At 45.3% G+C, this 27,596-nt stretch overlaps 2 protein-coding genes and 1 long non-coding RNA gene across 7 annotated transcripts in view; 1 reads left to right on the plus strand and 2 right to left on the minus strand.

Annotated features, from left to right (window-relative positions):
* Window positions 1-7,358: 7,358 nt before the first annotated feature.
* Window positions 7,359-12,190, minus strand: mtx2 (metaxin 2). 3 transcript variants are annotated; one of them, XM_061836831.1, is made up of 10 exons: window positions 12,019-12,190; window positions 10,142-10,189; window positions 9,989-10,035; window positions 9,790-9,862; window positions 9,640-9,716; window positions 9,412-9,504; window positions 9,244-9,282; window positions 9,043-9,168; window positions 8,902-8,978; window positions 7,359-7,876 (listed from the first exon to the last, which is right to left on the minus strand). In XM_061836831.1, the coding sequence occupies exons 4-10, from the start codon at window positions 9,848-9,850 to the stop codon at window positions 7,717-7,719; spliced, it is 633 nt and encodes a 210-aa protein (XP_061692815.1). In that variant the 5' UTR covers window positions 9,851-9,862; window positions 9,989-10,035; window positions 10,142-10,189; window positions 12,019-12,190; the 3' UTR covers window positions 7,359-7,716. The 3 variants fall into 3 exon arrangements, with proteins under 3 accessions (XP_061692815.1, XP_061692813.1, XP_061692814.1); XM_061836829.1 differs by lacking the exon at window positions 12,019-12,190 and adding an exon at window positions 11,042-11,247; XM_061836830.1 differs by lacking the exon at window positions 12,019-12,190 and adding an exon at window positions 10,800-10,989.
* LOC133509621 (uncharacterized) overlaps window positions 10,202-27,596 on the plus strand; it is a 39,738-nt gene continuing 22,343 nt past the window's right edge. Inside the window, exons 1-3 of one of the 2 annotated variants that reach the window (XR_009797397.1) lie at window positions 10,202-10,602; window positions 12,353-12,450; window positions 13,950-14,082. This is a non-coding gene — a long non-coding RNA (uncharacterized LOC133509621). Of the gene's footprint in view, window positions 10,603-12,352; window positions 12,451-13,949; window positions 14,083-27,596 lie in introns of those variants that run through there. The other variant, XR_009797398.1, reaches the window with a different exon arrangement.
* Window positions 13,334-27,405, minus strand: LOC133509619 (homeobox protein Hox-D4b-like). Of its 2 annotated transcripts, none has more exons than XM_061836828.1 (3): window positions 27,174-27,405; window positions 15,371-16,619; window positions 13,334-14,286 (listed from the first exon to the last, which is right to left on the minus strand). In XM_061836828.1, exons 2-3 carry the CDS (start codon window positions 15,894-15,896, stop codon window positions 14,012-14,014), a joined length of 801 nt encoding a protein of 266 aa, XP_061692812.1. In that variant the 5' UTR covers window positions 15,897-16,619; window positions 27,174-27,405; the 3' UTR covers window positions 13,334-14,011. The 2 variants fall into 2 exon arrangements, with proteins under 2 accessions (XP_061692812.1, XP_061692811.1); XM_061836827.1 differs by having other exon boundaries at window positions 26,281-27,405.

Genomic DNA, 27,596 nt, shown 5'->3' on the forward strand with positions numbered 1-27,596 from the left:
TCTGGCCCATCCCAAAATCAGGTCCCGCCAGAGCTTCCTCCCGTCTCCATGGCAACAAGGCCCCACTTCCTGCAAGTGTCCTCTGGCGTTTTGTTCGGCCGCTATTTTAAAAGCTGAAATGCGTGAAAGGAGTGCCAGCCGCCTTTGTTTGGAAGGACTAAAAATAATTTTTTGGGGGGAAAAAAAAAATGAGCTGATTTGAAATTATTCTTCAAAGAAAGGTTTCGGTTCGGGTTTTCAACTGGTCTGTCGGTTGTCAAGGCACGATAAGAGAGCTTTGAAACTACACCCGGATGAGGGTTCCGAGATTTTGAAGCCAGGATGCGACTTTCAAAAGCGTCGACGTCGGGCCTCGGACGTTGTGCGGCAACGGGACCGCTTCTCACCTGCGATCCGCGCTAATGAGTCGGCCGCGCTGTCGCCTCTCGTGAATCACCGAACGGCCTCCGGTGGTGCAACGCGTTAAAAAAAAAACAAAAACTGAGCGACACGATAACGTGCGCCTGTTGAAAGAATGAGGCTGTCGGTGAAACGTTTTACAGCTGTGCCGCTGACCCGGGTCGCACTGGACTTCCCGCCATTCAAACAGTAGCGACGCGCACATTTCAACATCATAACCTCGGATTTCCTCGAGGGGGGAGGAAATCCTGGTTCGGACGGTTCCAGACTGGCTTCGCGTTTCAAACAAGGCTCAGGAACTGTAGCGCAGTATTTGAAATAGTAACCGAGTGGCCGAGGAGTTTTTGCTTCCCGGTCTGGGTTACAGTTTGAAGTTAGCGTTCCAAAGAACGGTTTCAAGACCTGTTTTAAATGAACATTGTCTGGGTTTCAAGTCCGGGTTTCCAATGAAGAGTTTCACAATGGTTTGAGAGTTTATAGTCAGGGTTCCTCTCATGAATTAACGGTTGCAGTTTCAAGACAAGATCACGGTTTTAGATTGGGATTGCAAGCCAGGGTTTGGACTTCCAAATGAAGGTTTCAGGACGATCGTGTCGCTCGAGTGTTTTTGCTAATCGATGTCTGAATCATGTGGCGCAGACAGGAAATAACAGCGTGCGGCTTACGGGGGCCCACGTGGGTCAAGGAGGCTCTTCGGTTTTTACCACAATATCTTCTCTTTTAAGTGCTTTCAAGCTTCTTTTTGACATTTGAACAAGTCCCAAATCCTCTTTCTCTGCCTCCGCATCCACGCAAATCCTCTGCGGTCGCGTGTGCGTCCTCGTGTTAATGCTCCGGAAAAGCTTTGCACGAGCGCAGCCTTGACGCGACGCGAGGGCAACCCGATGAACGACGTGTACGTACTTGTGGTACCGTTCGGGGGGACGATCCCCCCCGCCACGCCTACGCGGATCGCGGCCGTTGGACGCTCCCCCACCCCCCTCCACATTGAAATGAAATGATACGCCATTACAGCTCCACACTGGGAAAAAAAAGGATGAAAGAAATGTTTTGATGACCAGGAAATCACACTGTTATTAAATGTTAATGTGACTTTGTAGTTTAATACGATACAGTGTGACAAAGTCAATCTTGAGGTGCATGGAAAGTCTTCCAGGCATCAAGACTATTGAAAAACAAAAGTCCCTAGCAGTGAGCCTTGAGGCACACTCGTGGGCCTTTGGAGAGGGTCGACCACAAACCAAAGACATTTTTAAATGAGGGTTTCAAAGGAGAGTTTTTGTCATTTGGTTTCAAACAAGATTTGGGGTCTCAAGCCTGTCTTGTCATTTCACACAAAGTTTTGGTTTTCCAGTTTGTGTTTCAAAATTGAGTGTTTCGAAGTCGCGTTATGCTTTGAAATTAGGTCTCATTCCAGAGGGAGGGTTTGAAACCTGAAAAATAAGGGTATGAAACCAAGATTTTGAGTTAGGGTTGCAAGACCGGGTTCAAATTTCAAGATGGAGTTTAAGGTTTCAGATTACGGAGTCACTCCAGACCTGGGTTAGAGACTTGAGCCTGGACAAGGCTTTCAAATTGGGGTTTCAAACTAAGGGTCAGGTTTTCAAGTTGGGGCTTCAATCCTGGTTTATAGTTTCAAGTTCCACTTTGTGTGGGCATCCGCACGAGACCTTCAGAAAATGTTCCAGTACATTCTTCCTCCCCACAATAGATCGGAGCAAATGAAGTGAAATCAGAACCTCGGGTGACCGCAGGGTGCGCCTGTGCAGATGTTAAATTCCCAAAATGGAAGCTCCAACAAACGTTGCAATTGTCCCAAAAAGAAGGTGTGAGGCCAGTTGGCGGCTCACGCGATGCTGCGTTCGAGGCCAGGAGGGATTTAGAACATTCGAGCACAAATGCAAAAGCAGCATCAAACTTTTACTGTCAAGTGTCAGCTCACTTTTTTTGAGGGGAGGGGAGGGGGGGGGGTCAAAGGTTGCCTGACATCCAAAAGTCCAGCTCTACCCCCCTAAAAATAGAAATAAAAAAGGTTTTGATTTCTTTTTTTTTTTTGCCCCTAAACTGTAACTTCCAATTCAGTCAGTCATTTTTTTTTCCAGACCACAATAAAATGTTTAAATTCTTATCCCTAACTCACCGATATATATTTATAAGCATATTTTATATTGACTGTATATATCTAAAGGCAGTATGGTGGCTCAGCCGGTAAAACGTTGGCCTCCCAGCTCGCCTGTGTGTAGTTTGCTTGTTCTCCCCGTGCCCGTGTGGCTTTTCTCCGGGTGGGCACTCCGGTTTCCTCCCGCATTCCGAAAACATGCAACATTAATTGGACACTCGAAATTGACCCTTGGTGTGATCGTGAGTGCGACTGTTTATCTCGATGTGCCTTGCGATTGGCTGGCGACCAGTTCAAGGTGTGCCCCGCCTCTTGCCCGTTGACAGCTGGGATAGGCCCAAGCACTTCCCGCAACCCTTGTGAGGATAAGCAGCAAAAAAGTGGATGAATGGATGGATTATATAGTAGTCGTTTGTGAAGCTATAGCGTAAAACGTTTTTTTTCACCATTTCAGTTTCTCTGATTATGGAGGGGGGGTCTAAAATGAGGCCGAGTGACAAACTCGCACATCTATGTTCACTAGCTAGCTATGCCATCTTCCCCGCGGACTCTGGCAGCATTAGAGCGCCTCGTTGTCGGCCCTGAGTGTCCTCGCGTCAGGGAGGGAAAGACAACAGTGAGGAGGTCGAGTTTTTTTTTTTTTTTTGTTTTGTTTTTTAAGTCCCATGTGAGAGAACGTTTCATGATTTTTCAAATTTCATTTTATACCCTTGGCGAGTTTTTTTGAAATCATTCAAATTTGGCAAGATTGTTCACGACGCTCATCTCAGCGCTGGGTCCATTTTACAAGTTCCACTTTACAGGAAGTGTGAAAAGTAGTGAAGCGCTTTGTAAGAAAAAGTCCAAATGAAATGAAAACTTGATTTTTGAGTCTTTGACGAGGAACAACGTGACACACAATTTAATCACGAGATAATCCCGAGATGATGACATCGAGAGGGAAAAAATTGCGATCCGCGCTGCATCTCTCGCGCGCGCAATTTTGGAATATTCAAGTTTCCGGGGGCAGCGACGAGCGATTAAGACGAGAATCTTCGCTCCCACTCAGCATCCCTTTCTGGCCTATAAATATAATACTCATTAATCTTCCATAGCAATAATGACATTAGCATCATTAAGAGGATCCCCGCGGTTAGCGGTTAGCGTCTTTTAGCCGCCCACGATCGTGCGTGGATTTCAACGCCGGTTGTCTCTCGTTTCCAACCCGATTCCGCGTCTTGACTTGATTGACACGCGGACAGCGAGAAGAAAATGGAGCCCGTCGTGTCGAGGGTCGCTTTGCTTTTTGTTTTGTTCTTTGGCTTTTTCGTGTGTAGGAGCAGTTACGACGATGATCCAGTGCCGTGACCTTTGCGCAAAGGCTGTCAAGACTTCAAAGAGTGGATGCACTTTAAAGTGACTTTCACCGTGTCGATTGTGCAAATGGTGCCGATGCTCGTATTTCATAGTAGTATACTGTAGTATATAATAAGAACATCATTATGTAGTTTCTTTCAAATGGACATTTAGACTCATTAGTCTCGTCGGCAGCGTGTTGCAGTTTCCTATTTGAAGCTAATGCTACGTTGCCATTAGCCACCGCTAAGTGCGTGGTCGCGCCGCGCCGGGGGACGAGTCGGAGCGACTTCGAGGGCCTTCTCGGAGGCTTTTGGATTGGATTTCGCCTCGCAGCCTCGCTCACGCACACAAAGCCGGCAGATGGATACAAAACGGGTCGCTCAGAACAAATTGGCGGGCGGAATAACCTTGAAAGGCGTGAGCGTGGCGCTGACTTTTCGCATTGAGGCGTCGCAAACGTGACGTTTGCTGCGGTAAAAACTTTGCAATTTATCGCCCTCAACTGTAAAGAAGGATTTGATTGACTAGACAGGAGAAAAGGATTATCCGCACACAGCTAATCTCTTTATTCCACTCAAATCTACAGCACATCTCCCCTTGACGCTGAACAAAAAAAAAAATAGTTCCTGGTGCTGTGAGTTGGAGCACTCAAATGCACATGGACACGCTTCAAAAAAAAAAAAAAATGGTAAAAAAAATGAATGCAGTCACGCACGTGCACGCTGGTGTTGACAATCACTTTCTTGTCGCATGTCGACGAGCAAAAATGCGGGCGTTGCCTCAAAGTCAAAGCGTTCGGTTGTCACCTTTTGCGTTATTATTTGACGCGCAAATGCGCGACGACGGAATGATTTCAGACCCGACAAGCTGGCTGATGAAAACGGACCGCTTGAGATCATTGAAAGTGCAAAAAAATCAAGTTTCACTTTCAGTTGGGGAGACACTGATGGCGTAGTGACCTTGGTGCGGGCAGCGTGGGATCGATTCCCGATAATCTGCCCTGCGACTCACTGGGATAGGCTCTGGCTTTCCTGCAACCCTTGTGAGGATAAGCGGCTTGGATAATGACGTAACGACACACTTTCAGTTGTTTTGTTTTTCTTTTTTTTTTTTAGCACGTTTTGTCATGAGCAAGTCTTGGTCCGCTCTGCTCTGTCACCGGTCTCAGGCGTTTCGTATTGGGACTGCAATTAGACGGCCATTTAAGTTGGAGTTTTTGTTGCTGGCATTTGCCAGTTCGCTGCTTTAGGTTAGTGAGTTGCATTGACTGCCTGTCGGACTCTCCGCTTCCACGCGTAAGTTTGAGTAACCCTAGTCACAGCGATTCAGTGCCCTTTTGTTTGATCCAGTCCTGTTGAGTTTGTTAGTTTGCCCCGTAGTCATCAGACCTTGCTGTATGCCTTTTGGATCCCGCCTAGCCTTGCGTTTCTGTGCCTTTTCCTTGTCAGACCGCTACACCGCGTATGACCCAGTTTCTGGAATGAGCCACATTGAACATTATGCCTCTTCCTCGAAGTCCTGCATTTGGGTCCGCCCCCGTACAGTTGGTTCGTGACCCCTCTGCTGATTCGGCGGCCCCGCAGCGAGCCAATAGGGCAGCAAACCCGACGGGTCTGAATCGGATCATTTTGCCTTGAGACAAACAAACCGCACAATGGAAGCTTCTGTCATTTATCGGCCACAATGAGTTCCCACCGGACGAGCTCGCTTTCCAAATTCAAGCTGAAAATGTATCATGCCGATCACCTCGAACTCTTTGCTTTCGTTGTTTCCGACCATCCGCATCGTAACCGTTTGATCGGCGACGGCGTGTGTTCGCGTAGAGGCGCCGTGCTAATTCGCTCGCGGCCCGCGAGGTCGCGGCCCTCGCCTCGCCGGTGTCCTGGCGCGAACCTTTCGTCGAGCCGCTGAGCGTCGCGGCGCTCATTTCTGACATTTTTCCAAGTATTCGCAGCTCGGCTGCGTCGGGCTGGGTTCTTGAAACATTTGCATATCCCCCAAGGCTGAAGCCAGCAAGGCGAAGAAGACGTGTTTACATGTGTTGCACGTCAACTCGGATCAAGCGTGGCAGGAAGGTGAAAAGAGACGCTCGTGTTGCTTTAATATTACACCTCGCACACATTAATTCTTGTGCGTGTGCGTGTGTGTGTTTGCCTTGTGTTGCATCATGAGGCGTCGGGAAAGCGATAATCAGCGGCTGCTCACGTGTCGCTAGCGTTGCGAGGATAACCAAGCTTATAAATACACAATCAAATTAATGTTGTGAACCTTCAGAGGCCAGCGTGTGATAACGTTTTTTTTTTTTTTTTTTTGGGGGGGTGCGGGGGGGTTATTGATACAATTAATTTATTTTGGTCTATTCTTTCATCAGCGGTGGAAAGCAAGGAAGTACAAATTTCTTTAAATTTGTGAGAGAGTTGATGTCTGCTCCGGGTGTCCTGTTGTAATTTAGTACTGCTACTTTTTTTCATTACTTGAGTAATCGATTACTGCCTTTTTGTAACACACGAATCTGTAATGAAGTAGAAGCAGCGTGAGTATTTTTATCACTTATCATTGATCAATTGACTTGCAGGGTTGTTTCTTTTTTCACGCTGCAAGCAGAAACCGCTTCTGTGCTCGTGCTGCCCCCGTGTGGGAAAATGTTGTCATTGCAACGCCTTAAAATAATGCAGTCGTACATAGTTTGGGCCAATATTTGTCATGATGCGAAGCACTGTATTTAAAATGGACGAATTAAACAACAAAAGTGCGTAATGAAACATTAAATAAAGTTTAAAGCGAGCCAATAGCACACATTTCACCTTCAAAGCGGCAAAAAGTCAACATCTGATCCGGAAGCTTCCAAAAGCCAAAGTCGTCAGTGACAAGTTCATTTCTTTTCTGTCTCTTGTGTTTATTATTTCTTCCTGCCTGTGAACCCGCTGCCTCACCTACGACCTCGGAACCCGGCGGGAGCCGTCGCTCGGGGTGCTTCGGCTCCGAGAGGTTCAAAGGTCACGAGGCGACCCCGAGAGGAAGCAGGCCAGACGGACACACGGGCGTAAAGAGGGCACGCAGAGGTAAGAGCAGATCTCGCGGACAGTCGGAACCGAGCTTTGCTCACGTGCGGGTGTGGCCGATGCCGGGCGGCACGCAACGCACTTCACGGGACTTGAACGCTTTCATTGTGCACTGGCGCCCTCAGCCTCGGACCGCTTGACCGGCCGACGGCGCGGCACATGCGGACGACCACTCGTGCTCACATTCATCACACAAAATTATTTTCTTCAAATAGGCTGCATTTAAATATGAAGCAAATTGCTTCGATGCTTACATTTTATTTTTACTTTATGAATCATCCAGGCCACGCGTGCGTTTCAAAATCAAGTGCCCACGCCTGGTGTAAAATAAGCATGTCGCAATTATCTTCTATTTTTTTTTTTACCAAAAAATGTCATTGCAGACCTTTTTAGGACTAATTATTGGGGGGGAGAAAAAAAAATCCAGATTTTTCCTTTCATGCAGTCCTTTTATTTTTTTAAGGCACCGAGCATTCACACAAAGACTATAATAACACTCATTATATTCTTTTTGTTTTCCCTCTTTTTTTGGTCCAAAGGAAGGCCCAGACACGTCACATTGGAGTAATCGAAAAACACTACCCGTAAGTGCAGAAAAGAAAATAAATAATTCATGTCTGGGAGCTTCTTTGGGGACCAGCAGTTTTTTCTGTCTATCTGGGAAGAAGCAAGAAAAAAAAAAAAAAAAAAAGGTGCGTATGGTCATATTATCAGCTTTTCGTGTTATGTACAAACGGATGAGAGGGTGGCTCAGTCGGTAGCTCTGGTCTGGTCTGGGGGTACCAGACCCCGTCCCCCTCAGGCGGTCCTGTCCTCAAAGTAGGTCTGCTCGATGCGTCTGCAGAAGGACAGCAGGTTGCCGTAGCTACGCACCCGCTCGGCCAGCTCGGTGCTGGTCAGCCGGGTGGTCAGGATGGTGAAAAGGTGGCCGAAGACCAGCGCGTCCAACTCGGTGGGCCTGAGGAATTACACCAGTTCTGGTTACAACTGCGCCGTCTGCGGCCCGCCGACATTTGGGAGTGCAGCCGTAATAACAGAACATATCTCAAATTTTGGCTCGCTAATTCTCACTCACTTTGTGTCAAACTTGAACGGAAAGTGCAAAAATTAAATTTCGTTTTTCAGTGATCCCTGGAAAATTTGCAGTTAATCACAAATGCAATAACTCGTCACGTTTTTTTTTTTTTTTTTTTGGTGCTCTTTCAAAAATGCGTGTTTTGGGACTATCATTTATTCATACAGTTAAATTGAGCCCATTTTAAAGCGTATTTGAGGCGCCAATTACCTGCGTTTTCTCGCAGTTTGCATTTCATTGTTTTTTTTACATTTCTATTGCGGAGTTATGTGCAACTTAAGCTTGCAGCTTGTTTCATGCATTGTGTCGAAGTCAGCAAAGTCACAGTGGATATGTCACACTTGAGGCGTGCATCAAAATATACACTTAAAAAAAAAATGGATCCAAGTAATCTGGGACACGGATGTACAATGAAAATCCAGGCCAAGCGGAATCTGGTAATTGCGAATTTCTGCCACACGGTGGTGCTACAGACTGCTGTGTATTCCCTTGTAAAACAGACCAATTCTAACTATAATACGCCGTACTTACTATTCACATGGAAGCACTATTAATACTGTATAAACCAATTAAACTAAAATTAAAAACAAAAGATAGCATTGGTAGAAATGGCCTCAGTATACACGTATGATAAGAGGCCCATAATTGTTGGAATAATTTAGCTGCTAAAATGATTTACTGTTGATTGTAAATGTTTTAATTTTCATGCATTTATGTAATCAAGCAAATAGTGAGTTTATTTCTTGTATGTAAAATGTATCGTACATATGTTTAGCATTTATTTTGTAATTAAATAACAGCTAAGGTTTGGTTTCACAGGGAAGAAGAAAAAAAAAAATCTCAAATAGCGAAGCACCACCCGAGGCGGGAGTTCAGTCTTGTGAAAATGGCGCCCGACACGTACGTACTGTTTATTGAAGAAGAAGGGCTGCGTTCCGAGGCGCTGCGAGAGAGCCTGGCAGCACTGACTCACGTCCTCGTACACCTGAAACGCAAAACGAGTGAGGCGGGCCGCCGCGACGATGACGCCGACTCCGCCGACGGCCGACCTGCTCCAGGTTTTTCCCGCCCCAGCCGACGGCGTTCATCTTGCGCCGCACCTCCCACTGCTTCTGGTAGGCCAGGATGGTGCTGAGGGGCCACGAGTAGGGGCTGCTGTACCTGGGACGTGTGATCTGAAGCCCACAGCGACGGCGTCACCGAGGCGCGGACGCCGATTTGAAGACAGTCGAGGCGACGAGCCGACTCACCTCAGCGGCCGTGCTGTCGTCGCACCACTGGATGTACAGCTGGAGAAGACACACGGGGGACAAAACGCTTTGTCCCGGCTTGTGCGGTTCCCAAATGGCAAACATCCACAAGTGCGCGCAAGATCAGGAGGGAGTCACCTCCGCCTCCCTCGAGTGAAAAGCCCGTACCTCGGCAGTCAGCAGCATGTTGTTGACCAGCTCCATGTACGCTTTCATTTCAGCCCTCTGAACGTCGTCCAAGCCGTCGCTCAGAGAGTGACCCTGAAGTGAGCACAAACGGGACCCTCAAGTCTATCACATTTGAAAATAACTTAACATTTTTGGGAGACGACAGTCTGACTGTGGAAGAAACTATTTCTACTATGAATGTCTGATATTTCCTGTAGGGTCACCCACCTTGGCTTTGGTGAACTGCACGATTGGGCCCAGCTCAGAGACCACCTGGTTCCCCACGTGGATGAAGGGAATCTTCCCTAAAGACGGAAGAATGAAAGCGCTTTGAACTCAGTTTGCCACTCAAGCAAACGCATGTGCTGGTCAACTCACCGGAGGGCGACATGTACTCGGCATTGGCTTTGCAAACCACCTTGACGGGCAGACCGCACATCCGCAAGTAGGTCTGCACAGGGGACCAAAAAATAATTAAAAAAAAAAAAAAAAAAAAAAAACGGGCCCAGGGGACATATCGTCGTCGGGCAAGAAATCTGATGAGATCCGACACGCAGCTCGAAAATGAGGACTTTACCTGGACGGCAAGGGACGAGGCGCACTCAGACAGCAGAATCTGATCCTCTGCACAAGTCAACAAATAGCTCATTGTAATGACTCTTAAGGGAAATCCAAGGTACATATACACGGCAAGATCTCAGTGAATATGATTATGAGAAAGAACACTCACCCTTGAGCGGCTGGTATAAGGCCGCACTCTCGGGCCACGGCTCGGTGGCTGGACGCGTCAGAAACAACAGATTTGCATATTACAGGCAAAATTAATAATACAAACATTGCCAAAGTAATGTCTCCCTCACAATGTAAAGCAAACTTCATCTTTATAGAAGCATAACATAATCTAGCTCTTGGATCTCATTTGCAGGTCCACCAAATGTAGAGGTCTATGCCTAACCGTGACTGGTCGTTCTAAAATAAGTAATTTAAATATGAATAATTTTCCTGGGTAACATTCTCATGCTGCTATTACGATACCAGAGCATCGTGACTATTTTAAATGTAAACGTTTAATTTTGAGGAGGTCAGAGTTCACTCACAACGGAAGTTACAAATCTCCCCGCAAAATGCCTGCTTCGGGTGTGTTTCCGGGTCAGGAAGAGCGCAGAAGAATGCCAATAGATTCCGAAACAGGTAAATACGACACAACCGTACGTAAAACAATTATCTGATCATATTTAATAATCAACGTTGTGAGACGTGCCGAATTCCAACTCCGACAAACAAACTTGCTGGAGAATCTTTTACCGGAAGTCCCGTAAATTTCTCACGACGGGACTCGGCGGGCTTCAAATTCACTAAAAAGGTTAACGTCAAAACCTGCAGCGTACCTTCAGAAGAAACGTTGCTAATGGCGTCAAGGTTTCGCCAACATTCTAGGACTCTGCGAGCGTCTATCTACGCTCATACATTGGAGCAGAATAATCATTGCTACTGTTAGTGTTGTAGTCAAACACGTGTGTCAAATTACATGTTTTAATTTGATGTGTTGACGTTGAGTAAAATGTGGTTAGCGAGCTAGCTGGCTAGTGAAAGTCACTGGGCAGTGACGCTAAAAGCTGCGACACCTTACCGGCCATTTGCGACACGAAGGCGTCCGCCGCAAGAGACATGTTTGCCCCGAATTCCTCCCTCGTAATATACTTTGTGTGATAACGTAATGTGCAAATTATTCCAAAGCTAAAGCCAGCTGAGTTTCGTGAGAGTTTGAGGGCAAAGCTTTCCAGTCACCGACTGCATTTCCTGGTCCGACGGGGAAATTGGGGGGCGGATATGAGTTCCGCTACTAGACTGAAAATGACACGAATTTTCCTTGAAGTATTCCTTCCATTAAAGGCAGACTGCTAGACTTGTGTGTAAGTTAATACACGAAAAGGGGCAAAGGAGACCATATCTATTTGCAAATGGACCAATGCAAAATTCAGATGGAAGTTTTCGTGTTGCGGGGAAACATAATGGGATAAAAATAAAGGCGACATGTTGTATTTTTGAGTCTTAGTCGTGGGATTTAATCAAAATACCGCAAGAATAACAATCAAATTGACATCACATTTGTTGCCATTGTGGAATTGGTTTGTTTTAGTAGCAAATCTGTGTTGTTCCAGCCCTTCGTGGTGCCGCGCCAATGCCACAACCAAACCTTTGTTCCATCAATAACCAGTAGGCGAGACAGTTTGGGTGCCTTGCTCACTGGCCAGTGTGGCAAAATAAGTGCGTGCCCAATCCAATGGAAACGTTTTTTTTGTAGCACGTGGACGCATCGCCCAAAATAGCCGTCTCCCCGTGGCCGCTTGGTGGCCCGATTCGTGCACTTAATGAAAGCAAGCAAGCGCCCATGATGAGCTTCCATTGATAGTGAATGCAGCATTGCATCACCAACCCGATGAAAATTATTTGTGGTCTGGTGCACACGACATGTCCAAACGCAAATGCATCCCGTCGGTAAACTGGCAAACGTTGTGATTTAAAAAAAAAAAAAAAAAAAAAAACTAACGCTAACATTGTTATTGAACGCGGACGGATCTTCGTCAACACTGCAGCTATGCTTACCTTTTCGCTTTCACATGAGGCGTCTGAGAAGTTCCTTCCACCGGCCAAAAGTAGATGATGTCATTGACTGAGATGATATTAATTCGCCGCACTGTTGTGTCTCGTAAGGGCTCATCGATACATTTTCAGAAGTATATGGCCACAATTTACTTGGTTTAATTCTTGGGAAAATTTTAATGAAAATATTGTAAAGTAATGGGTTGGGTCCACATTTAGTATGAAGGTCTACAATCTCCTGTTGTGCGTTTGTGATGTTTTAATGACACTTTCGTTGGCGTATGTTTTGCTTGCTGATTGTGACGTGCTGAATGGAAGCTTTCTTTTTTGAATGCAGTTCACAAACGAACCACACGAGGACGTCCTCGTTCCAACAGGGCCAGATGGACGGCGAACGCTTGGAACGTTTCGAGATGGACAAAAAGAAGAAGCAAGGTACTGTTTGTTTCATTTGCTCATGTTCTCCTTGCTGCGTGAACTTTGTGGATGCGTGCGATGTCGTGAAGCTGGTAGCGATCAGCCGTGAAGTCCCATTTTTGGCTCCATCTGTGGCAAATGTTCTCAGTCGCAAGGTCTGCAATGCGCGCTCGTGGTTTTGATGAATCTCTGGTGACTTTTCCTGCCGATTTGTCTCCAACGGAAACCTCCAATTAAAGCAGCTCATTTCCCAAAGTGCATCTCAGCAGAAGCGCCCCAACGACTTCCTTCATGAGGCGAAACATTTGAAATGCAGCAAATTGATCTGCACGTTTAACTTGACTGATCGAGGACTATTGATGTCTTTTCTCCATTTCTTTGTTTCCTTTCCTTAGCCCAAAGCCATTTTTTAAATATTTATAGGTCTCGTTTCGATTCCACATTTTGTTCAAGTTTGCAAAGTTTTCACGACAAACATATTTTGAACCTTCCTTTGAAACCTTTTTGCAAATTCATTTCGCTTTGGACATGTCCTTAAGATAATGCTTTACTAGCAACGTTTTCTCAACGAGGAGACTTTTGTTTCATTTAAAGCATGTTTTTACATTTTTATTTATCTTCCCTCGAGTCCACATTTTCTGAAAATAACTTTTGAACGTTTTCAAAAATGGACTTGTTGTAGAACGCATTCCGTATGATTTCCCTTGTTTGGTCCATATTTTGCTTGCCACATTTTCAGACCAAACAGATTTGTGCTTGATTTAAAGGTATTTTTCTCCATATTTATTTATTTCCCTTCGTTTGGTTTAAATATTTTGCAACATTTTCTCATCAAATTGAGTCTTTAAATTAAATTTTAAACTTCTTGTGCATGTGTGCAAGACAAATTAAAACACTAAAGTAGTGTGGCATAAAGCTTTTATTTATGTATCCAAGTTTTTTTTTATATCAAAATGTTTTTTTTTTTTACCACATATATAAAAATTGTACGCGGATTTTTTTATGTACTTTCTTACATTAAAAAACGACACAGATTGGCTACTAACATGAATAAAATAGGCTTTGGAACGTACACGTAATAAAAAATAAGTACTAAGGGAGGCAAAATATAGCATATTACACTGGAATTAAAAAAAGAAGTTTAAAAAAGCACGATATTATTCTTTGTATGTTGGTGCTAGATTGGCTTTAAAACCCTGTAAGGAAACCCTGAGACAAATATGCAAACACCTTTTGGGGCTCAGCTGCGCGCGCGCGCGTGTGTGTGTGTGGCACATAAAATCAACGGCGTGCCCATTTGTTGCCCGTGTGTGCCTTCCACACACACACACGCACACACACAAACAAAAACAAAAAAATTTGGTCACGTGCGTACAAGTAACATTCTGCCTCGCTCTCATACAACCCTGTATTATGCTTTGTTGCGTTTTACCCTGTAGAAATAATAATAATAATAATAATAATGATGATGATGATAACAATAATTGCAAAAAGAAGCCCGTTCTCCCCGAAACCAGGCCTCAGTCCTTCCGGGAGATGCAGAACCGAAAGAGAAGCCGCCGCCGCAACTGCCAAAAGCTCACAGCGGGACTTCCGCCTTGTCGCCGCTTTTCTTGGCCTTGCCGCGTCCCTTGGTGTTGGGCAGCTTGTTGTCCTTCTTCCAGCGCATGCGCCGGTTCTGGAACCACACCTTGACCTGGCGCTCGGACAGGCCGAGCGCGTGCGCCACCTCCAGGCGGCGGCGGCGGGTCAGGTAGCGGCTGAAGTGGAACTCCTTCTCCAGCTCCAGGACCTGCTGGCGCGTGTAGGCCGTGCGCAGACGCTTGGGCTCCGGGCCCGGATGGTTCGGGTTCACTGTGCGGGACACGGGGAGCATCGGCGTCATTTGCGCGCATTTGCCATTGCAAATGATTATCGATCCCGCTATTGGCAAATTGAACATTTATAAATTGCAGAGTGCATCGTCAGATAGGCACAGCAGCCTACGAAAAATAACCTTACACGCTTATCAGGACACATATTTAGTTGTGTCGGTGAAGCGGGTTAGTGGCTAAATTGCGGAGGAGACGCGTGCCTAGAATCATATGGCCTTTGCATTTTTATTGAAAAAATATTTTGTGCAGTTGACCGCACGCTGTGACCCAAGTGAGGGGATAAGAAAGAGAAAATGAATCGATGGAAGGACACACACGTGCACTTCTGCGGATATGTGTGTGGCTTATTGCAATAACCAGTACGACACATTTGTCATTTTGTAGACGTATATGAATTCACATTTCTATGATGCACATTTATTTCGTTAAAAAGTAATTCGGTTAACTATTTTTAGTTTTGTATAAAAACCTCAATTGCCCTCTACGTAATAAAATACCGCACAAAATAATATAGCGCCGTTTTACATTTTCATCTTATTTAATACAGCGTCGTGCTGATATTTTTTTCAGGTAATTTATCGGCCAATTAATTTCCATATTCGTATTATATACACTATATCAATCAACACACATATATATATATATATTAGAGTGCAGTTATATTTTTGTTGTGTGTGTGTGTGTCCATTCGCGGTTGAGCAGCAAACTGGTTAAGAAACCATTTCGGACCATTAACGCGCATCTCTTTGTTCACTGGACGTGTGCACGCGCGAGCGAGCGCGCGCGCGCGCACACACAAACGCGCGAGCTGCCGCAGAGCCATAAAAGTTTATAGCGGCTGTAATTCTGCCTGACTCTCACCGCGATCGTAAATAACTCAGCACAAGAAATGCTGCTCCCAAATGGACAAAACATTACAACAAGCGTGTTTGGGGGGGTGTCAGCTGAGCTGCTGGGGGTGGGGTGGGGTGGGGGGGGGTGCGCGAGAGGAGAGAGATGGAACGATAAAGCCAAATGACTTGCAGGCTGTTGAAATGTTCGAGCGCGAGATTCGAACGGCTCACCGTGGGCGATGTGCACCTTCTTCATCCACGGGTAGACCACGACCGGCGGCTTGTCCTTGGCCTGGTGGGCCCCCCCGACGCCTCCGCCCCCGGCTCGCCTCTGCACCTGAGCGGGTTTACCGGCGCACGTCATCCACATCTGCGGGAAGGCCGCCTCCTTCCCAGCGGCGTGCACGTCGGGCTCGGTGTAGCCGGGGAAGGGCGCGCCTTGCTGGGGCAGCCGTTCGGGGTCGTCCCGCTGCTGCTGCTGCTGCTGCTGCTGCTGCTGCTGCTGCTGCGGTAGTGGCGGCAGCGCCGCCTGCAAGGAGTGTTCGTAGGCGGCCGGCTGCGGCGCGTAGCCCGGCTCGGGCGGAGGGGCCGCGGCGGCGGGCTGCTGCCGGTGCAGGTAGCGGCCCCCGCCGTAGGCGCCGCAGTCCGGGGGGCTGTCGTAGTAGCCCCCCTGGTCCGCGAAATGACTGTAATCTTCTTCGCAAGTCGGGAAGTGCGGCTCGGCGGCGTATTTGCAGCTCACCGCGTAGGACTCCATGATTGATTTATAGCGAGGCTGCAAGGAGAATACTAATTTTTCTTTTTGCCCTCTCTCTCTCTTTCTGTCTCCCTCTACCCCTTCGCCCCGTGTCCCCCTTTTCCCCCCTCTGGCGTCGAGCCACCCCGCGGCTGTCAAATAGACGGACGGCCGCGAGGAGCACGTGACTCGCCGGCTCAGCCAATGGCAGGCATCGCCTTTTTTTGCGGGTCTTACTTTTCATGAAAAAAAAAAATATATATAAATAAAATAACAAAATTGCTATCCAATTGACCTAATGAAGATTTGCCATCGGGGGTAAAGTGGAAAATTGGATGTTTGTGGATGGGAACTGCTGCGTCATTATCTCATCTATATAAACCATCCATCCATCTACCCCCCCCCCTCCTCCTCGTCCTCCACCCTCCCCCAACCCCCTTTCTATTGAGCACGCACGGTAGATTTATGACCTATAGCTAACGGACCTCTCCCCCCACAGATGGGGGCCCCGAGCTGAAAAATTAATCGGGCCCATATTGAAGGGACGCGGGGGCCATATTTGTCCTTGTGGCCGCGCAACAACAGGGAGAAAAGGCGCAAAAAAGGCCCCAGACAGGGACTGGTAGTCGGCTTTGTTGTGGCCCGGGGTCAGCTCGAGGTGGCCCGTTCACCATCGCGCCACCATCCTCCTCCTCCTCCTCCTCCTCTTCCTCCTCCACATCATAGTCATCGTCGTCGTCCTTTCTACATAAAAGCCACATTGGAAAAATGATGCAGCTGCTGTGGAAAAAAAAAAAAAAAATCCTGCAAAGGCGTTTAAAAAAATGATCATTTTGACTTAGAAGGTACAAAAGTGGCTAAATAGAGCCCTCACCGAGAAAAATAAATGATAGTCCATTGACCCCGCCAAAGAAATAAGCATTGATTCCTTACCCCCCACCGCAACAAAGTGCTGCATTGCTTTGGCTTAAATGTTTCTTCATTTATTTCATCTGGGCTGATGTTTTGGGGCTGGCTTGTAGATATTCCGATAAGATCAAACGTTCTCTTCAGGAGTTTCAGGACTTATTTAATATGAGACAATGGGCAGGAATCATTTAATCAAAGCACGAGAGTATAAAAGCAACATCAGTAAATCTAAATTATCTGGTTTTATTGACATAATGCATTTTGTTACTAGGCCTTGTAAAGCATGACAAGCTCAGACGGTGAAAGGGGTCTGGGGCCATTTCAGAGTTTTGAATGGGGGCATTGCTGCATGCGGAAAAGATGAAATGAACTTCTGTGGAATGAAGAGAATTGTTGAAACGGAGACGTTGAGACGAGGTAAATGTCGTAAATATCTGGTGAAGTTGGGAAGTTTGTTGTGAGAATTTGGGCAAGTGCATCAAGTTTTCAAGATGTCGCCAACAAAGTGACAACTGTGACATTGGAATGCTTTACATCGCTCAAGAAATGTGGAAAGGGGGAGGCAAAAGTCTCAAGTACTTCTTCATTTGGGAACTTTACTGTGAAAAGCGTGCAATTTTGTGAATATGCAAAGGAGTTACCAAAATTAGGCAAAGGAGGCGCGTACATATTTTGGATGTGGCAACGGTTGAAATTGGCGTGAAGGGAGTAAAATGGCAAAAATTGGTAGAATAATATTAACAAAACAAAAGTTATGGCGTCAATGTGGTTTGACAAAAGAAGTAAGACGGGTTTTTAATGGAGTCGCTGCTTTTGGGAGCATTAAATCATAAACGTTTGAAAAGGTGATTCAAAATGGACGTTTTCCTCAACGTTCACACTGACAAGAGTCGTCTATAAAAATGAAAGACAGGCTGTATGTTACATATCGACAAAGGTTTTTGGGTGTGTCACTGACACAAAATTATAAATGGTCTTCTTGTTTTTTTTTTTTGTTTGTTTTTTGTTTTTTTTGTACCCTGTGAATGTTTGAGGTGAGATTTTGAGTGATGGGAGTGGATGCACTTAGCTGGGATGACGTCATCAACTTCATTATGCTAAGTGGTATACACACATACACATCTACCGCCCCATGAATGTGACGCATAACTCGCACACTCGTCAGTTTTACAAAGCGTGTCCACGTTTGTCAGTGTCAGGGGACGACAACGTCCATTTTGCGACACGTTTCTGAGAAGTTTTTACTCTATAATAAACTGTCGAGCCAAGACAAAGTCATATTTTTGCGTGTGACTTAAAAAAAAAAACTCAAAAGTGTTGAGCAAAGTCATTAAAACGGGCACGTCACGACCCACTGATTAAAAAAAAAAAAAAAAAAACGCTTGGAGCAGTAAGTCGTCTGAACGCTCGTCATGTTTCTTGATGGCTTGACGTCGCCAACTACAGGCCTGGCATGTAAATTGCAGCATTTCAGTGATGCTTTGTAAATGTTTGTATCGTCATGGTTTGAACCATAAATGTCCCTAAAGTTTGATACAAACACTTTAACATTTTAAACTCATATCAGACTGAAAAATGATTGCCAAACATTTTTTGGGAGGGTCGGGGGGTGGAATATATAGAAATTTTGTGAACAGTTGTGGCAAAGACTCGCCAAAACCTCCGCTAACAAACCAGGCTAAACGTTGCTTCTTCCGGACATAAAAATATATTATTCCATTAGGTGTATGACTGCATTGTACGTCCTTGACGCCAATTACGGCCAACCCCCACTATTAGCAAAGATGAGGTTAGGTTACTGAGTCTGCCACCAATAGTAAAAATTAGCAAGTCATTGACAGCCTTCCTCCTCCACCAAAAAATTGTACCACAAGGAGAAACCAAAGTCCTCCTTAGGTCGAAATAAAACTCTTCAAATCACTTCAGCGTACTTCCTTGACACCGATATGCCAGCAGATGATCCTTGTGCAGTTAAGAGCGCAAATATGCCTGGTTCACTGAACTGTGCAACCTCGATTTAACGGACATCAAATGTTGTCCAGTTGGAACTCATCATAATCATAATCAGCGATGTAAATTTGGGGACAACATATTCCTTTCTGAAACATTGGAACGCTTTTTTTTGCATTTTATTTTAACTCTGGACTGTACTGCTGTTTTTAGACCACGAACAAAGGTGCTCCACTTTAACAGACGACCCCTCCCCGTCGCGGTCTTTTAAATCAAGGTTGCCCTGAATTTAACATTTGGTGCATATTCAAGTGTAGATGCGTAGCCTTTAACCCTTTAGCAACCAAGATCCCCCCCCAAAAGTTAGCATTTTGTATTTCTTTTCCGCAGCTGTAACGAAAAGAGAACTGACCGAATAAATTGAATTTCACTTTGTTTACAAATAAAAGAGCAGAGTCATGGTAAAAAAGAGGCAGAAAATGTAAGTTCTACATCATCACGTTCAAAGATGTGCTCGGCATTTGAATGAATGCCTTGCATAAAGCCAAGCGTCGTCGCTCCTGAACACTAAAGAATCTCTTTTCTCTTTTTTTCTAACGCGCCGTGCCGAAAGTCTCACAAGTGAGGCGTCAAGGCGACCCGACGAGAAACGACAAAGCGGCGCTGGTGAAGCTCCGCGTGCCAGGGCTGGTTAGTCGCCGCCCATAGACGCCCCTAGAACCCAATCTGTGACCGAGCAGAGTCCACACACATTCGGTTCTACAGGGTATTTATAGGCGAAGCGTGCACGCTCTGCAGGCGCCGTTCTTTACTCCCGGGAGCGCGTCGGTTGCCAGCGTCACGCGCGACGGAAATGGCTGCTGCAACATCCTCGGGCATGCGCCATTCCGCCTGCTGTTCTTGGCGTTCTGTTCTGTTCTTAGCCGCATTTCCTCCCGTTTGCTTTGAAACTGCAGAAATCAAATGTTTGCTATTTGAAAACACTGTTGACGGATGAAAGTGTAGCGCTCATCTTTTTGTCTGATTGTCCACTCATTTCCAAGAGAACAAGTCGTGACCGAGCACAATGGAATCCGTCGCATTTAGTAGAAAGCTCAAATGTTTGGCTTGCTTGCTTTCATTATTTTATAACAGAGTAAAAGTCATCTATGTTAAGTAGAACAAAATTGACATTGTAGGGATTTAAAAAAATCAACACTATGTTGTTAGAGCGAGACCTTAATCGCTAAATGTTTTGAAGGGCAATTTGTAGAAAATGCACATTTTTGCCTCCCTTTGAAAATGTATGATTTCATGAATGAATGAACAGAGAACTGAATTCTCCAAACCACTTTGAATGTCACCTTAGCCAACGTTGCTGTGGCAACACAGTGCTCATGTTTCCATCACATTTTGAAAAGGTATTGTACAGGAGGGGAGCCTCTTGGAAAAAGTCACTTTGAATGTTACGTCATATTATGGTATTTTCTACTTTTCGGGGGAATTGATTCTCAAATTCTTCACACAAAGAGTATTTACTTTGCCCTTAAGTGTACATTAGCAATTATTAGGATGAAATATTGTGTTGTCACAGCTCCTCTCGCGGAAAATACTGACTAAAGTCCGTTGTTTCGCTTTGTGCTGTAGCAAACGTCCCGGACGACCACGGCACCGACAATTCATTCAAGTTTGTGAAACAACATACGTAACAATCATCAGAAAAAACTAACAGTCGCCGGTTGGGTTTGATGTACTCTCAAAGTTCACCAGAGTCAAAAGAAGAAGAAGAAAAAAAGCAATAAATCCTAAAGAGCACAAGTCTGCATTGTCGTCACATTTTTGTGAATTTAAACGGAGGAAGTCGTCTGTCAGGGTTCGAGGACATGTAAACAAGCGTCCGAACGCACAGCAAAGCTAATTTTGCCCGCTAGTAGCTCATAAACACGCAAACATATGCTAGCTTGAATTTGTGATTCATAATCATCATCCAGTGCAATTTCGTACCCCTCCATGTTTTCATTACTGTCCCTGCGTGCAACTGCAAATATTTAGTTTTTTATTTGTATCGTAAAAGTCACAAAACGATGGAACCTTATGGATGCATATCGTATTCAGATTTTTACATCTTGCTTTGCAGGTCGATGTAAAAGTAAGAACTCAAAATGGCTCGTGTGGAATTGCGAAATTGGCTAAAGGGTGTAATGTGCACGCCAGGCCTCTAGTTGGCGATACCACTTTATAAACTGACACTTTTTTTAAAAGTGGTGTGACACGAAAAAAAAAAAAAAGCAAAACTATTTTCTGCATTTGAGAGAGACTCCATCGATGCAAAATATTCATTTTCCCAAACGTCCACTTTGACAGCATTTTGAAATATTCATGTTTTAGCTTCCTAAAGTGCAAAGTGAAATATCCGATTTGGTCGGTTATCAGTTAAAAATCTAACACCGTAACCACATAATCACTTGCCTGTGAAACTCTCGCGTTCCGCTGCATTTCGGCAATGCTAATTTTAATATTGTGACATTGAGATTGCTGAAATTGGACACCAGTGACAACACTTTGTCACAAAATTGATGAAATCAATTATTGGATGCCAATGAATGGACTTTCTTAATACAACCAAGGAAAATATAATCTGCCCAAAAGTTCAAAAAGGTTTCTGAAACAAGAGATCATGATTGACAACCATGCACGCAACACATTCGTGCCATACGTGTGTGTCTATATATATTTACATTTTTTTGCTACATATGACAACGCTGACTATTCTTTCTGCTGCTGACATTCATTCTTTCTGTAAATGTATTTATTCAGGCATTCACGTCTGCATGCATATAGTGAAAGGCATTCACTACTGTACGCGGAGTCTGAAAAGATATTTTTGATGCTTCCCGTTTTTCCCTGATAAAATCTGAATTTCCACATTGCGCGACTAATCGAGGCTTTTTTTTGGGGGGGGGGTCTTTCTGAGTTGAAGGATGGGGGGGCCAAAAAGTCGATTTTTAAAGTGAAATGCCACACGCAACAAAAGCAAATCGACGAAGGCGTCCTCGTGGGTGCGTTTGAAAAATGATGTTTGGCCGGCACAAACGCGTTCATTCAGCGCGGGACGATTAATCCAAGCCTTCGGTGCCCGCCCGCAGAAAAGACGCGGAGCGTTTTCATTTTTCTTATGCACAAAACGAGTTTATTTTTCAGCTCCGCTTTTGACTCACTAGCTGTGAATTTTACAGCCCCCCCCCTTTTTTTTTTTTTTTAATTACAAAAAATAGAGAACAACACCTCCAGCAACAGCAGCTACGGAGCTGAAAAGCGAGCATTCTTGTGCATGCAGGGAGAATGTAGCCTAGCTGCCGAGCGGGTCGCCGCAGGGTCAGGCGACCAAGGGTTGACCGCGGCTTCACCGGACCCACCATTAGCCCGATGCGAGCTGGACAGCACTGGGGGGTGGGTGGGGGGGGGGGGGGGCGACCACGCAGAGTTCACGAGTCGCTCGGCCATTGTGGCCGCCTTGCGCATTGTCCTGCATTGTGTTATCTCGTTGAGGAGAAAATTATTTTCTTTTCAAGTTTACTATTTCTCGCTCCCGGTGCACATTTCCATATTTTTTCCTCGTCACACAATTTTAGAACTAAATGTGAGACGGCATTAAAATTGCACACGTGCGTTTGGTGCGGGTGCGCGACCTCAGTCGCCATCCTCCCAAAAGCCATTCAGATGGTGGCTTTTCTTTTCTTTCTCTCTGTCGAGGGGTCGTTTCACTTTTTCATCTTAGACAGGCTGACCGCCGGCTCACCCCTGGTCCCCTCCGCCCCGGGCCCGCAGCCGGGTCAAAGCCGGGCTGAGAGCGCGCGCGGCTCTCCAAGCCGGTTTAGACATTAACTCGCGCGAGGCCTCCTGCGGCGCCCCCGCCGCACTTCGCATTTTGCACGAAGTGCCACATTTTCTACTTTCCCACTAATGGCGAATTTCTGCGAGGTTTTTAAGCGCGTCGTGTGCAGCACATCCAATGACGGCGGATGAAAGCCTTGCAGAATTGCGTCCACCGTTTTTTAAGAATGAAAGCTGAAATCCTAATTCCTAACCCTCCCAGAGTGCTTTCATGTCCCAGTTTTCGGGGGGGGGGGGGGGATCTCGTGCGCCCGGCCGGCTTGTTCGTCAGCCCGTTTGGTTCAAACTGCTGCGCTTGCTGCTCTTTCTTATTATTTAGTACTCCGAGCCAACACAAGCACGTGTGGGGGTTAAAACTAAAACAAAAAAGTGTGCTGATGACTTGTCAACATGTCCCACTTCCACGAAAACATCCACCCGGACAAGCACCACGGGACATTCGGGACTTTTGGAATTCCCCCCCCCCCTCCCAATTGTAATCAGAGGATTTCAAGGGCCTTTTCCAAATATTAAAAATTTTCTTAGATAGTGTAAAATATCCGCGTGTAGTAGAAGTATTTATTTTAAGAGCTACGCTTCGAATCTGTATTTCTTTGTTTATTTGCAATACGAATATTTCATCACGGTGTACCTTTCTTCATTCTTTGATTTTTTTTTTTTTTTGGGGAGGGGGTTTACTTGAAGTATATAATACAAAATGGACGTTTCGCCCCCCCCACCTTAAATGATTTAAAAATCACAAATCTCAAATAAATATGTTTGCACTACGGAGACTTTGGATACGAATTTATAATCTTAGATGTAAATGTTATTGAAATTAAATCAGATATAATCAAATCCTGAACTTTTTTTCCTGCGTTTTATGACTATTCATTTCATAAATGTGTCTTTATGAATGGATAAAATACACAAATGACATTTTAAACTGAAATTCCAAACACGAATTTAGCACTAAGAGCATTTGTTTTGCACAAAATGGAAAACTATTTCAATGCGGAATTGCATTTTTTTTTCAAGTGTACAGTTTTGATAAATGCGAAAATACAATATTTGGTTTGCAACTACAATTGAAAGGAGCCGCTCTTAAATCAATTTACGAACGCGAACGGGTCTTTCTTACCGGCCGAGTCCACGTCACGTGCCCTCGGGGGCTCGTCCTCCGTGAGCGCGTCCACGCGTGTCCCCGTTTGCAGCCCGAGTGACTTCCTTGCACGATGACATATTTGCGTCACAGGTGGGTTGCTGGGACCCTCTCGCTCATACCGGCGGGGTCGCCGCAGAGTCCCCGGACCATGGATTTGGCCCCCAACCCACCCCCACCCCCTTCCCCGTTGCGCGTCCGAATCCCGTGGTGGCTTCTCTTCGATTTTTGTGGCTGTGCGCGTGGCCGCAGAGATGCTGTGGTGGCCTGCCGGCTGACTTTTACTTTGCGGCCTGACACGCCGACGGCAATAAAACACACTTTATAGCTATCACGTGGGCCACACACACACACACACACACACGCACACACATGCACACACCTTCTCTTTTCACGTCCCCCCACGCGGGCAACATAAATTGTCCCCAGTGGAAGGGAAACATTTTTTTTTGTATCTCTTTTGATAATAAAATACGATTAAGATTGATCTTCTCCTATCAGATAATGCAATGCATGATTTCCAACGTGACATTTATTAAATTGATTTCATTTACGGTCTTTGACGTACGTTTTTTTCATGATACGTGTACGTGCGCGTTAAAGTTGGCCGTGCGCGCTCGCGCTCGCCTCCAGACGTCTCCTTGGAGCACCTTTTGTCCAAACAACCCAATCTTTTTTCCATCTTTTCTTTTTTTTCTGTGCACTTTTCCGGATGCCCCAGGAATGCTGGAACATTTGTGTCCTGCTTTGATTTTCCTATACGGGGAGCAATAAAGCCATAAAGTGGGCGCTGTGAAAACACACGAACGCCACGCGGTGCGTGTGCGTGTCTGTGTGTCTCCAGCCAAATGCTCCGAAAACACCCCCACGCCCCCCCCCCCCAAGACTCATCCTCGTCTTCAAACCACCTAAAGTTCTTTTAAATATATCACAAAAGCGTAATAATCGTAAAGGTGGGATTTAATTGCGGCGGTGTGTCATGTGTTTAACCACACTTCCTAATTTATGACCGCCCAAATGTCTAAAACTACATTTTCCCACGGTTTTGAATGCGCCGTGACGGCGGTACGTTCAAGGTGCCTCGCGTCGTCATGAACTAAATATTAATGCATCATTTGTTTTCATTAAACTTCGTTGAATGATCGCAGGAATAACATTTGGAAATATATATCGCGCCATTTAAACGACAGATTTACTGATTTGGGACATCTGTAATGTGAATATTGTACAGTAATTCATTTCCCCATGATGATAACGCAGCCGGATGAGCCGAGTTCACTGTCACTCGGAGATTGCAGTTCTTGCGTCGCAACGTGACCGAATCTGGCGAAGTCATAAAAGCAACCGCAATGGACCCTTTATAGCCGCTCCTCCCCGAGGCGACGTTTTTATTTTTGTCGTAAAATCCAACAAGGTTAAAAAGCATCAAATGTCTGAATGTGTATTATTGTAATATTTTGTGCTGTCAATGCATTTTCGTGTATCATAACATCACATATCTACTGGACATAATGACATAATTGCGTAACGTAAAAAGCAGTTTTTAGAAAAACGGTGATTACGTGAAATGTCTGCAGTGCGCACGGTGTGAGTCTTTGTCTTGTAGCGCCCCCTAGTGAGAAATAGTGAGGACTGCGCTTTGGGACAAAAAAAGGGCGTCACCTGAGCATCTGCAGTGTTGCGGATATGATTCACTTTTTTTGTGTATTGTTTAATATTGTGCAATTGGTCTCAATAATAGGGTGGAGTTCCCCAAAACTTCTTGAAACAAACATATTTATCGGGAAATCATCGATTTGGCATGCTGCAGTGAGCTGTCACGCAATTTTTAACTTGGCAAACATCGGCCTGATACTTGAACAATATTTTATGGTGGTTCACAACTGCACTGCGTCACACTGTAAACAATAATAATAATCATATGTTGCAAAGAGCTGATTGAGCTGCAGCCCCACACTGCAAACTGCAAGCTCAATGATGTTATAGAAAAATTCCTCACATTTGTCTGTATAGTATTGATCAAAATTGAGCATGATGATATTTGTAAAGTTAGCATTATTTTTGTGACAATTCCTCAAATTCTCTGTCCAATTTTTGGCGCATTCACTATAGAAGTCAAACATCCACGTTAAGTGGAAGGCTGGCAGTGACGTGGGGAAAAAGTCCCTGATCATAAATCTGAATGAATTGGCAATATTCAACCAAAAAGTGATCTTTTTTACGTTTTCACATCTAAAGGCAGAACATTTAAATCGAACTCTTGTACAGTGTTGCCTCTTCTTTTTATCCATTAGTACCTCTCGAGCCATCACAATTAAGCATTATTATTATTATCTTGGTGCAGCTCTTGTACCTTTTTATGTGGAGTCTATTTAATATTCGTCATTATATTGAGCTCTGTACAATTGGTATTAATGACCTATCAAAGTGCATTAAAAATATTTGTAAATGACTTCTAAACTGCAAAATCTAAAACATTTCTCGGCCTTCTCCATTTGCACATGTGCTTGCTTGTAAGACGTTGGCGCTTACGTGACAAATTTGCAACTCTTCTTCTTCGCCGTCTTCTTCTCAGGTAATGTCATCGTGGTTTTTTTTTTTTTTTTTTTTTTTTTTTGGTCATCCTGCACACAAACCGACAAAGAGCAAAGCCACAATCAGCAGCACAGCACAAGTGTCCATCTGTCCGTGGCCTGGTGTAAATTTTCAAGGTTTGTGTGGCGTCACTGTCGCCCCTTTTGTCCCTTTTTTTTTTTTTTTTTTTTTGTTTTGCCGTGCCGCATTGCAGTAGGTTGTAAATACTGCCAGTGCCAGCTGAGCTCCAGTGAGCATCAGCGGTGAAATACTGTCTTTGTTTCTCCTCTATCGTGGCCCCGCCCCCCAGCCTCCACTCCTGCAGCCCCGCCCCCTTGCTCAGCCTCACGCGCGATTGTAAAAGGAAAAAGAAAAACATAAAATACTGCCAATCTTTGTGCGCGAGAGGGCCCTCGTAAAACAACAACAAAACTGCCATGAAGGGAACGGAGGGGGTCGCGAGGCCTTAAGTGAGGCCAAACGACCGCGCTTGAAGCTTTTCGACAATTTCATTTTGAGTTATGAAAATTCCCCGCTGTGATTCAAGACACGTCAAAACCTTATGAGGAAGAACAAAGATACAGTTTAAAAAAAAAAAAAAAGAAGAAGCACTATCATTATTGCTTGTAGTATCTACATGCCGCGGTGACGTCATCTAAAGCATATGCAGACTTTGCAGTCTGAAAATGTCCCCTCCAAAATAAAAAGTTTGCACTGAAACTCAATTGCGGCTTCCCCGCCTGTCCGTGACGTCATCGCATGTCATCGTTAATAATTGTTGTTTTTATGGGCGTCAGATATGCAATGTAAGAAAAGTAATATTACGTCATATTTTGATTCGGGCAGCCTACCTGTTCACGCCATCCTCGTCGCCGCGCGTTTTGCCCGCCAGGGTCCTAAAAACAATAACAACATCATCATCATCACTTTGCGTGCACGTGCGTGCCGCGTCGGCTCGCGTCGAACTCCAACGAAATGCGTGCAAATGAAATGATGAAATCGTAGAACGAGAAAATTCAAGCAAGTTGGGCCGTTTCGTGCCTGTGACGCCAAGACGAAGGCGAGCGGAGGGGTCTACGGCGGGAAGGGAAGGGGGGCCAGGGTGACGTGGGGTCACGTGAGTGGAAGCGGCCAATGGCGGGGTGCGAGCGCGCTCCCCTAAAAAACAAGACGAAGGCGTCAGGCTTGTTTTTTTTTTTTTTTTTTTTTCTCCGTGTGTGTGTGTGTGTGTGTGTGTGTGTGATTTGTGACAGCTGCATTCGCGAGGAGCGGCC

This window comes from Syngnathoides biaculeatus, chromosome 12 (genome assembly GCF_019802595.1).
Source record: "Syngnathoides biaculeatus isolate LvHL_M chromosome 12, ASM1980259v1, whole genome shotgun sequence".
NCBI classification, from domain to species: Eukaryota; Metazoa; Chordata; class Actinopteri; order Syngnathiformes; family Syngnathidae; genus Syngnathoides; species Syngnathoides biaculeatus.